Raw genomic sequence first — 12,837 nt, 5'->3', positions numbered from 1 at the left:
TTACACTTCAGCTTAACCTGAGTTCCAGTGGCTTAACTGCAATATCTGTAGGGGTTGCAATCGCACCCAGGCACTGGAGCGTAAAGGGCCCAAAAAGTCCCTTTAAACTCTATGAAAAGGCCAGTACTATTAATGAATTGCAATAATTGGGGGCCCCATTGGAGTTTTTGCATTGGGGCCCATGAACTTCAAGTTACGCCACTGCAAGGTTCCATAAGGGCACAACTATGATGAGTGTAAATCTACACTATATCCTTCTGTCAGAGGTGTTAATAGGGTCAGGCTTAGGACGAAGCACGATACTATATAGCCATACAGTTTCCTATGTTGCCCATATGTTCCCTTGCAAAAAAAAATAAATAAATAAATAAATAATAATAATAATAATAAAGTATCACCCGGTCCACATTTGTAGATGTCTCTGCATGGAAAATGCTTTCTATGCTGTAAAATCAGGTAAACCGAGTCTCAGTAAAACTCACACTGCTTCTACTGTATGTCCTTCCATCATGCTTTACACTGCAGCACTGCGTGTTCACATGGGCTGTTACATATGAAATCACAGGACGCAGAGATGCTTTTTATTACAGCAAAGTAAAAAGTAATGATAAAATTATGGTAAAACTATAATATAATGGAGAGAAAAAAATGATTTTACAGTATATCCAGAGACAAATAAGTGGAGACTTAGCAATGTCCTTCCATCATGCTTTACACTCCAGCACTGCTTATTCAGATAGGATGTTGTATATTGGATCACAAAACAAAGAGGTGATTTTTATTACAGCAAAGTCAAAAGTAATTATGAAATTATATGAAAACCATAAGAAACAGTGAGAAAAAAATATGGTTTTATATCCGGAGTCGATTAAGTGGAGACTTAGCAATGTCCTTCCATCATGCTATACACTGCAGCACTGCTTATTCAGATAGGAGAGATGTTTTTTTATTAAAGCAAAGTAAAAAGTAATTATGAAACTATAGCAAAACAATAAGAAACAGGGAGAAAAAATAGTATTTTATATCAAAAGGCAACTGGAGACTTAGCAATGTCTTTCCATCATGCTTTACACTGCAGCACTGCTTATTCACATAGGATGTTGTATATTAGACCACAAGACAGAGATGATTTTTATTACAGCAAAGTCAAAAGTAATTATGAAATTAGGGCAAAACAATAAGAAAAAGCGAGAAAAAATAGGATTTTATATCCAGAGGTGAATAATTGGGGACTGTTCAGATCTTTGTTAATCGTTCTTGTCATAAAAAGCAATGTCAGGTACGAAAAGTGGAAAATTAAAGGAAAACCGTGGGCGGGTTAATTATCCTGACCCACTAAGCGGTCATTAAATGTGAAGGTGACCGGGCCAAGGACGGGTCTATGAATTGTGCCCACCGGTGTAATGAGCGCCGCGCAGCGCCGGTGGCCTCGTCCGCAGTTAAATGTGAGCATTAAATCTGGGACCTCTCACCGTTTCCACCCTGATCAGCACTTTCTTTTGGTTATTGTTGTGTGTGAATGCCTAATTAATTACAACAGTAAACGGCGAATTCTTTAATCACGCCATCGGCCGTCCTAATCAATCTTAATAATACGGACCGCGCACTATGGCGCCCATGAATTTTAATCTACATAAATTTTGGAAGCTTGTTGCATGAATTGACGCCATTGCGGAGTTAGATTGACTAAAGCATGGAGCAAAAAAAAGAAAAACCTAAATTGGATTGAGGGAAGGTAAACCGCGTCTCAGCCCGACACTTTATTGCCGGACTGGTGACCTTGAAGAAAGCTGGGAAGCCCGTGAAGGTCGCGTCTAACAATGCAGATGTGTCTTGTCCATGCGCTCATTTATTTGACCTATAAACAGAGGCATTGCATAAAAAATCAGCGTAAAGTTGTCGGTACCCACGCGTTTGGAGGCACATTTCTCATTCAGGTTAAAATATATAGCTTGTTAAAGTGAATGTCACATAGGAATATATTACGGGGGCTCGCTTGACCTACATCCCGTCCTTGAAGCCGGCGGAGTTGGTCAGGGACTTGTCTTTGATTTTTTTTGATGTGCCTCTTGCTTGTTCAATGCTCTCTGTGCGCTCCTTGGAGAAATTAAGGAAATGTGTATTTTTCAGGCTATGCAAATGAAGACCCGCTACTCAATAACTACTAAGACAATGTTACCAGCTTTTGGTTTTAGGCTTCAGGTGCAATATAATGTATCCATGAGTTACAACAAGCTCGATTTACATGTTTCTTATTGGCATCTATTGGGTTAAAATAAATAATAAAAAGTTCCTATAGGGGGGGCGATCACTCAGCTTTCCCAGTTTCCTGAAAGGCAAATCTACTTGATTATGTTGAAATTTTACAATAGATGATTTGCCTTTAAGGACATTGGAGAAGCAAGATGGATTCCCTGGAGGGTTAAGAAAATCCATTATCATATACCCTATTATTTAATAGCCGGGTCTCTGTTCAGGATGATCATCTGTTCACAAATAACGGAGGACCGATCTTGCTCTGAATTACACAGACAACAAATTGATGTGAATGGGTGGAGTATAATATGTGTAATACCTTATTTCCCCTGTGGGGGCACTGCAGGGAAACTAAGCTCTTTCTGTAAGGTTTCCTCCAAATCACAGATGATGACTGCAGATCCCGGCAGGAGCACACTTTGTAAACATTCTATTAGTCGGGATTGTAAAAAGTGGAGAACCCCTTTAATCCCTCCATACCTGATCATAAAATCGAAATAATCTTATTTATAGAGACTGAAAATCTGTACAGACATAATACATCTCAAAGCTGAGAGTGTGGTGCCCTGCTTCCACAGTCCTCTATGAGCTAAAGGTCTTAGCAGTATTTTGTTATTAAATCTGAGAGCAACATGATGTAGGGAAAGAGACCCTGATTCCAGGGATGTGTCACTTGCTCAGCAGTTTGCTCTAGTTTCAATACAATCAGTGTTTGATCAGCAAGAGATTATCACTGCAGGACTAGGTTTCTCGTGGCAGGCAGTCCAGCAAATCTGTGTAACCCCGCCCCCACCTCTGATTGGCAGCTTGCTAACAGTGTACACAGAAAATTGCCAATCAGTGGTGTGGGGGCGGGGTTTTCACAGCACAGCATTCTCAGCACTGCTAGATCTGCAGCAGAGAAAACTATGATTTTATCATAACTACACCAAGCAGCCCAGTAAGTGACACATGGCTGGAATCAGGCTCTCTGCCCCTACATTATGCTGCTGTCAGATTCTATAACAAAAACCTACTGACAGATTCCTTTTAAAGGTACCGATACACATTAAAGTCAACCAAACCTGCCCATATTCGACAGTATAATGTTATGGTGTTCTCTGACTGTCCCCCAAAGGGAGAATTGGAATTCCAAAAACTGATCATTATTTACTCATAGAAAAGACAGGAGTGCTCGCTCGAGCTGCATGTTCCTTGCGCGGAGGAGTCGGGAGAGTTACCATAGCTATTGGCCAAATGATCAGGGACCTTTGGAGTAATTTCACCAGATACATTGTAACAAGCCATCAGGACAGGAGAGATTTTTGCAGCCTTTGTCACAGAGGATCATCTAGATTTTGATCCATAAGTAATGATGTACAATACAAAGTTATATTGTGGTACCGTGTTAGCCAGAAAATTTGATGTAAATACTTTTATACCCAAAAATGACAAAAGTATTACCTTTATTGGCTAACCAGAATATATATATGAAAGCATTCAGAGCATAGAGGCTCATTCTTCAGACTTTAATCCTGCCGGAGGAAGGAGCCCCTGTGCTCTGAAAGTTTGCACATATATATATATATTATTTATTTATTTTATTTTATTTTTTTTCTGGTTAGCCAATAAAGGTATCACTCTGATCCATAAGTTATAAACTCAGGTCTCTTAATAATAATAATCTTTTTTTTTATATAGCGCTAACATATTCCGCAGCTTCTTGTTTTCAGCTCCTGGATGTAAATAAAAATTCACTAATAGCAAGGGAACTTATAGAAAATAATAAAGAATCACAATACAAAGTATATTAGAACTTTATCTAACTTTTACAGACAACTCCCTTAAAGCCATACATTGAAGATTTGTCTACTGACAGCCTTTTTCCTTGTGTCCTATTGGGGTATAGCCGGTAATTGACTATCAATCCACCCATTCTTGGGACACCTTTAAGTCAAGAGCTGCCACAAGTGTCCTCCAAAGCCGCGAGCATTTAGACTCTGTTCACAGCACTCCAGACAGAAGTGGTGTCCGATATACTCCATCCCAATGGCTTATAATAGGATCTGCCAGGCGCCCATGATTTTGATGGGAACTGCAGAACTGCATGTTGTGCTATTTTTTTCCCTTAAAATACATTTCTAAAGTGGGCCTCCAACATAGATGAGAACAGAACCTTTCTCCAGAGGACCCAGTCTGTTGATTTTAATGGGCACCATGTAATATTTTATATGCATTTTTCTGGAAACCCTGCAAAACATTTTCAATTACCAGGGATCCCAACGGAATGTCTCCTCCACCTATTTTCCTTTGGGATACCCCCTTTTATGAGGACCAGTCACTTGCCATAATTATGTATTTTTTTGCCTGATGTAAATGCCGCTCTTCTCCTAAATCCAGCGCTGTTTTTCTTTTCTTCCTGCGCCTCTCCATTCCTGAGATATGGCCCCATCTTCCATGTAAAGAAATCCTGTCATCTTTGCTAATTGGGTGTGGTCTTACAGACGACGCCCACAAAGAAGAGTTGACCACGCCTACTTCACTAACAAGACAAAATTTACATACAAGGAAGAGGGGACTATATCTCAGGAACCGAAAGGCACAGGAACAAAAGAAAAACAGCGTCGGATTCAGGAGAATGGTGGCATTTACACCAGGTTAAAAAAAAACTAATTTATGGCAGGTGACAGGTCCTCTTTAAAGGGCATTTAAATGGAAATTTCACATATTTACATCTGTTGTCTCCCTTTTCTGCTTGATGGCAGCGTACAGAAGAACTCCGCAGAAGCCATCATTTCACCACGACATCATTTATCTAGTTACTTCATGTTGGATAATGTTTCTCCTCCTCTCCGAGCAGATGACATCTGTAACCAATGATCCAATAAGTTTTTCTCTGATTTGACATATGTTCATCATTACAGGCAGGATGCATAATATTTGGATCTATATATAGATATTATGTTTCTCTTTTTCCATACATCACTTCAGAGATAAGCGTTTATTTGTTATTACACCCGCTCTGGTGATTAAATCAGCTCCATTTTCAAGGGCATTTAATGGAATCAGCTCCTTTATGAAGAATGTTGTCAATATGTCACAAATGTCTTCGCCCCTCTTATTACCTTCCCACAATTATGTGCCATTCGCGTCTGTATTTCTGCCATTTCGCCCTTCCCACCTCGGCATATTACGAGAGAGATATAAATATGTGAAGTCTCATTGACTCCCGATAACCAATAACCTCATTATGTCAATTATATTTTGGGTGATTTAAAGTGGAACTAACAACAAAAATGATTTTTTTTTTAGTAAGAGGTACATAGTCCATACCTTGACGAAAAATCCTTGGTTTTGACCTAAAATCCCCGTCTTTTTTTTTCTTCCTTCTTTAGGGTCTCATATATAGATCATTGTGGATAATCTCCTCCATTGGCTTCCAAAAGTGTCTGCTTGGCTCCTAAATTTGTAATAGATTCTGTCCTATCTCTTATTTTGTGTATTAGTGCTTTGCAGTGTCTATGGTGGTGTTTAGTAAGCCGTGTTGTATGATAATTTCGTGTTTGAAGCTGTGTGTATATATCTCCGGGAATGAGAGAATATGCCCATGTGTATAGCCCGCATACTTCAGATATTGAGAGATACACCGTAGTATGCCAATTGTGGCAGTGAACGGTATACATGGGTAAGATATACTTGGATTCGGGCATTTTTGTACTTACTAGTCTGGAGTTTTTAATTGGCAGCCATCATAAAGACCTTTCCTAAAGCAAATGGTAGAGTGCTGGGTATATGGAGAGCAAAGCGTACCCATCATGGTTATTCTCAGGTTGAATGATCCACTTCCCTAATAACCATTTCATACTGTCCCTAATTATCAGTACCTGCATACAGCATCCTAAATAACAATTCTGTACGACCATAAAATGAAAACCTGATATACTGCACAGTGCCACAGAATCCCAAATAAATAGCACCATATAGTGCTCACCAACGTGCAGTAATTAGGTAACCGCAACATTAAAGGGAAGCTGTCAGCATGTTTTTACATAAGGAAGAAGTGGTATGGCTGTATAGCCGCTTATCCCCCAAGAAAAATGATACCTTTTTTGTAGAAATCCGATGTTCCAGTCATGAGAAATCTAGTGTAGAAGCGATATGCAAATCAGGTTGGGGGCGTGTCAATGCACTAGGAATGAGAAGAACAAGGTCAGTGACACGCCCCCAGTGCACTTCCAGCCTGATTTTCATATATTTTCTACACTAGATTTCTCATGACTGGCACATCGGATTTCTACAAAAAAGGTATCATTTTTATTGGGGGATAAGCGACTATACAGCTATACCACTTATTCCATAGGTAAAAACGTGCCAACCGTTTCCCTTTAAGTAAAGATAATTTAATAATAATGCTATACAATTCATTTTAAGATTGGATTTAGTGCTAATAGTGACACCCCTTTTAATGAGGAAGCATGTTGAGATCTGCATTACTGCACGTCACACATTTCTATAGACTGCTCTGATATAGTAAAAAAATCTACTTCCATGATGAATTTGGTGACTGTTCCCATTCTCCAATGTGGAATATCTTTGCTCGGCCATACCACAGTAGCCTTAGGTAAGATCCAATTGTCAATCTAGAGCTGGTGTCATAAAGTGGCCATGATTTTGGCCCAGTGGGCCCGGACACACGATTGCCCCTATGCTTTCATTTTCATCTAAGCTGGTAGAGCCAAGTCATTGTCTTATTTTTTAAGAATGAATAGAGCCTTCAGCGCACACACTCAATACCACTCCATTCACACCCGGCACTTCTGTTCTCATCATCGGCCTGGACCACCAGCAATCATACACTTGTCAACTGTTCTTGTGACAAATAATAAACGTATATTGGGCAACCGCTTTAACATAGCAAAATGTGAATGATAGACCCCCACAATAAGTCCTTGTGGAAAGGAGCTAAGACCCCTTACATATGGCATTCTGTGGATTCTGTGGCTTTGCTTTGAATCGATTCATAGCCCATATGGAAGTGCACTGAAACGCTACTATACCTCCTTCTTAGAGATGAGGGAATCTTCCAAAATTTGCTTTTGTGAGATTACTCAAATCGGCCAACAGGTTCGATTTCATCTAAATATTGCTTGGTCTGAATCTTCCCCAAAAAGGCATTTATTATACTCTGAGGCTTCTCCAGACCCTGAAGCATAATAAATGGAGGGCCAGGAAGCTGGTGAAAAATAATAGTAGATTACACTCAGACTTGCTCCTCACCTGCCCTGCCAAATGGGCTTTCCCCACTTGGTCCTCCATTTGCTCCGGATTGGCCTTCAGATCACTTTTCTCTTTGGTCTTATCTTCGGTCTACAGTCTGGACCTTTGGGCTCTGACTTGGCATCACATGGTCCAGTGGGACTCGAAGCATGTCGTTGATGTCAATTATGTACGTCACTCCCCATATACCTACGTGAGGCTGAGTCAGCACCGGATGATCCAGACTGAAGAGAGTACTGATCCATAGAACAGTCCAAAGCGGGTGGAGGACCTGGCGAGGAGCTGGGGTGGCAGGGTAGGTGAGGAGCGGGTACAGACAAAGTGGGTATATTCTTTTCTTATTTTTAACCTTTTCAAAAGAATTCAGCAAATAGATTTGTGCAATTTTTGAAAAATTTACATTTTGGCAGATTTGCTACAATCAGTTCACTATATACAAAATCATGGATTATTTTCTTATGGATGCAACCGAAAAAGATGGTGGCATGCTCTATTGGATGCCATACATACAGGATTGCTCTATACCCAATGAAGCACACGGACGTGTCATATACACGGGGTCTTAGGCGGACCCTTGGGCCAATGCATTATGATATAGTCTATGCTCTCAATATACCCAATTAAGTGTATACATGGTCTTAGGCAGACCCTTGGGCCAATGCATTATGATATAGTCTATACTCTCCATATACCAAATGAAGTGTACACATGGTCTGAGGCGGACCCTTGGGCCAATGCATTATGATATAGTCTATACTCTCAATATACCCAATGAAGTGTACACGTGGTCTAAGGTGGACCCTTGGGCCAATACATTATGATATAGTCTATGCTCTCAATATACCCATCGCATCACCGCTTGCTTTGATGGATGATACATAGCGGCTGCCAGACAACACCGCCTTACATTGCAGAAGTCAATACATTTTGGCCATTTCTTACTTTTTTTTCTCGTGTTTGACTCGTTGTTTCCTACAAATGACCCTTTTTTGTTCTTAGTTTCACTTTTGTAGTATGTGGCGGAAAGTCGAGAGTATAGTCCCTCCCATATTAGCGGATGGCTCTTCCACATCTTCCTATGTAATTTGCGATGTGTACGTGGAGGTTCTGAAATGAATGTGCTGTATCCAATCATGTATGTATGGTCACAGCGTCTCGGGGCCGATCACTAATTCTTGTTTTTTCTCTTTGGTTTTCCAGCACAGAGCCCCACTGCGGCAGATCCATTGCAGCAAGCCTATGCAGGAGTGCAGCAGTACGCAGGTCGTTAGTATTAACACTTTCTCCTAATAAACCCTTATATTCAGCTGCGCATGTGTTGATATGTGAATGTATATATGGTGCCATATATTATATGAAGTGTTCTCGAACACCACTAAGACAGAAAACAAGGGGCTCGGTTATTTTATCTGAGCTTTTATGGACATTTCTTTATATGATCCTTTTTGGGTCAGGGATCCTGACGCTGACATCGGAATAACATTTTGATTCTGCTTTGGTTTGTTTTTTCTCTAGATAAATAGATAAGATTTTTCAAAATTTCCCATATTTGTGCGCTTTAAACTCCTTAAAAGGGATTTCCTCCACTTTAAAAGTTATTCTAGGATGGGTCTATAACTAAAAAACATCTTTATTTACTTCCTGGACTGGCGACGCTCCTCCACAATCAGTACTGTATCTCCTGCCGATCACAGGAAATCAACACCCAGAAACAGTAGCCGCTGATTGACTGCAGCCTTCACTTTCCATCCAAGGCGACTTCTTCTGCTTAAACAGAATGTGAAGGCTGCAGCCGATCACTGGCTGATCATTGGTCCTGAGACCGCCCCCTCCCAATTTTGATGAACCAATACCGCCAGGCAGTGCTGGCTCCAGGTTTTTGTGGGCCCTGGGCAAAAGAGTCTCAGTGGGCCCCTTTTACACATACCACGATTCATGATGCACAGATACAGCAGAGAAATATATGTATAGTACAATGCCGAAGATTTCACTTCTTTCATTACACGAGTGATAGCTATTGTAAATTCCACAATAGCTCAGAAACCAGCGAATCCTCACACTGCACAGTGCAGACCGGACAGTATAGTCCTCCATACAGTATTATGGGCACCACACAGTCCTCTATACAGTATTATGGGCACCACATCGTCCTCCATACAGTATAATGGGCACCACTTAGTCCTCCATACAGTATAAGGGGCCCTACATAGTCCTCCATACAGTATTATGGGCACCACATAGTCCTCCATACAGTATTATGGGCACCACATAGTCCTCCATACAGTATTATGGACATCACATAGTCCTCCATACAGTATTATGGGCACCACATAGTCCTTCATACAGTATTATGGGCACCACATACTCCTCCATACAGTATTATGGGCACCACATAGTCCTCCATACAGCATAATGGGCCCTACATAGTCCTCTATACAGAATAATGAGCCCCACATAGTCCTCCATGCAGAATAATGGGCCCCGCATAGTCCTCCATACAGAATAATGGCCCCACATAGTCCTCCATACAGTATAATGGACCCCACATAGTCCTCCATACAGAATAATGGGCTCCTCATAGTCCTCCATACAGAATGAGCCCCACATAGTTCTCCATACAGAATAATGGCCCCACATAGTCCTCTATACAGTATTATGGCCCCACATAGTCCTCCGTACAGAATAATAGGTTCCACATAGTCCTTCCTACAGAATAATGGGCCCCACATAGTCCTCCACACAGTATAATGGGCCCCACATAGTCCTCTATACAGTATAATGGGCCCCACATAGTCCTCCATACAGAATAATGGGCCCCACATAGTCCTCCACACAGTATAATGGGCCCCACATAGTCTTCCATACAGTATAATAGGCCCCACATAGTCCTCCATACAGAATAATGGGCCCCACATAGTCCTCCATACAGAATAATGAGCCTCACATAGTCCTCTATACAGCCTAATGGGCACCACATAGTCCTCCATACAGTATTACGGGCACCACATAGGTCTCCATACAGTATTACGGGCACCACATAGGTCTCCATACAGAAAAATGGGCCCCACATAGTCCTCCATACAGTATAATGGGCCCCACATAGTCCTCTATACAGTATTTTGGGCAGCACATAATCCTTCATGCAGTATTATGGGCACCACATACTCCTCCATACAGTATTATGGGCACCACATAGTCCTCCATACAGAATAATGGACCCACATAGTCCTCCATACAGCATAATGGGCCCCACATAGTCCTCTATACAGAATAATGGGCTCCTCATAGTCCTCCATACAGAATGAGCCCCACATAGTCCTCCACACAGTATAATGGGCCCCACATAGTCTTCCATACAGTATAATGGGCCCCACATAGTCCTCCATACAGAATAATGGGCCCCACATAGTCCTCCATACAGAATAATGGCCCCACATAGTCCTCTATACAGTATTATGGCCCCACATAGTCCTCCGTACAGAATAATAGGTTCCACATAGTCCTTCATACAGAATAATGGGCCCCACATAGTCCTCCACACAGTATAATGGGCCCCACATAGTCCTCCATACAGTATAATGGGCCCCACATAGTCCTCCACACAGTATAATGGGCCCCACATAGTCTTCCATACAGTATAATGGGCCCCACATAGTCCTCCATACAGAATAATGGGCCCCACATAGTCCTCCATACAGAATAATGAGCCTCACATAGTCCTCCATACAGCCTAATGGGCACCACATAGTCCTCCATACAGTATTATGGGCACCACATAGTCCTCCATAAAGTATTATGGGCACCACATAGTCCTCCATACAGTATTATGGGCACCACATAGTCCTCCATACAGTATTATGGGCCCCACATATTCCTCCATACAGTATTATGGGCACCACATAGTCCTTCATACAGTATTATGGGCACCACATAGTCCTCCATACAGTATAATGGGCCCCACATAGTCCTCCATGCAAAATAATGGTCCCACATAGTCCTCCATACAGTGTAATGGCCCCACATAGTCCTCCATACAGAATAATGGGCCCCACATAGTCCTCCATACAGAATAATGGGCACCACATAGTCCTCCATAAAGTATTATGGGCACCACATAGTCCTCCATAAAGTATTATGGGCACCACATAGTCCTCCATACAGTATTATGGGCACCACATAGTCCTCCATAAAGTGTTATGGGCCCCACATATTCCTCCATACAGTATTATGGGCACCACATTGTCCTCCATACAATACACATTGCTCGGACTCAAACAAAGCCAGAGTATAGAAGAGATCCATGATATAAAAACAATGTTTATTGAAACAAATTAAAATACCAGATTAAAAAAGCAGAATGTCCAACAAAGGGCTCTGGTGTGACCAATAGTCCAGTATTCCTAAGAAGTACATACATAAAATGTGCAAATACTCACAAAAGAGATACAAATAAATAAGATAGGATAAATGAGGTACTACGTCTTCCTAAGAAGAGAATATAATATATATGATTCAACCAAAAATATATATAGTGCCCATAGAGTATGAGAATCACAGTAAAGTCCCTAAATTCAAGCCAGAGAGAATAATCATAATTGCACGTGCAATAAGTGGCTATAAAACAAGTCATGATAACTTTAGTAGACCGATCTGTCAGGCAATGTAAAAATAACAAGGCATATACATCATTGTTTCTGAATTTATATTGTATCAGGTAATAGTACCAGTCCCATTCAACATCCTTATGAGTGATAATACCTGTATCTATCCATAAAGTAAGTTCCCCCGAGAGGCAAGGATGGTCACACACCACGTCCCCTCACCCTGACGCGCGTTTCACCACCAGCTGCTTCTACAGTATAATGGGCCGCACACTGTCCTCCATATAGTATTATGGGCCCCATATATTGCTCTACACAGTATAATGAGCCCCATATAATGCTCCATACAGTATAATGAGCCCCATATAATGCTCCATACAGTATAATGAGCCCCATATAATGCTCCATACAGTTTAATGAGCCCCATATATTGCTCCATACAGAATAATGAACCCCATATAATGCTCCATACAGAATGGGCCCCATATATTGCTCCATGTAGTATGGACCCCATATATTACTCTATGCAGTATGGGTCCCATATATTGGTCCATTCAGTATGGGCCCCATATATTGCTCCATGCAGTATGGGCCCCATATATTGTTCCATATAGAATGGACCCCATATATTGCTCCATACAGTATAATGAGCCCCATATAATGCTCCATACATTATAATGAGCCCCATATAATGCTCCATACCGTATAATGAGGCCCATATATT

The 12,837-nt window shown here is 41.2% G+C and overlaps 1 protein-coding gene across 11 annotated transcripts in view; it reads left to right on the top strand.

The window, feature by feature from the left end:
* Positions 1–12,837, top strand: part of CELF4 (CUGBP Elav-like family member 4) — a 1,491,885-nt gene that overhangs the window by 1,362,771 nt on the left and 116,277 nt on the right. For 7 of the 11 annotated variants that reach the window (XM_073680446.1, XM_073680445.1, XM_073680444.1 and 4 more), the window contains one exon: positions 8,713–8,778. In XM_073680446.1, the coding sequence (XP_073536547.1) occupies positions 8,713–8,778 (66 nt within the window). The remainder of the gene's footprint in view (positions 1–8,712; positions 8,779–12,837) is intronic. The other 4 variants (XM_073680447.1, XM_073680438.1, XM_073680443.1 and 1 more) reach the window with 1 other exon arrangement.

Source organism: Phyllobates terribilis, unplaced genomic scaffold (assembly GCF_046119375.1).
Source record: "Phyllobates terribilis strain yellow unplaced genomic scaffold, ASM4611937v1 Scaffold_1__5_contigs__length_1240528914, whole genome shotgun sequence".
NCBI lineage: Eukaryota > Metazoa > Chordata > Amphibia > Anura > Dendrobatidae > Phyllobates > Phyllobates terribilis.
Note: the sequence above shows the minus strand (reverse complement) of the source record. Positions and strands in the feature narration are given on the sequence as shown.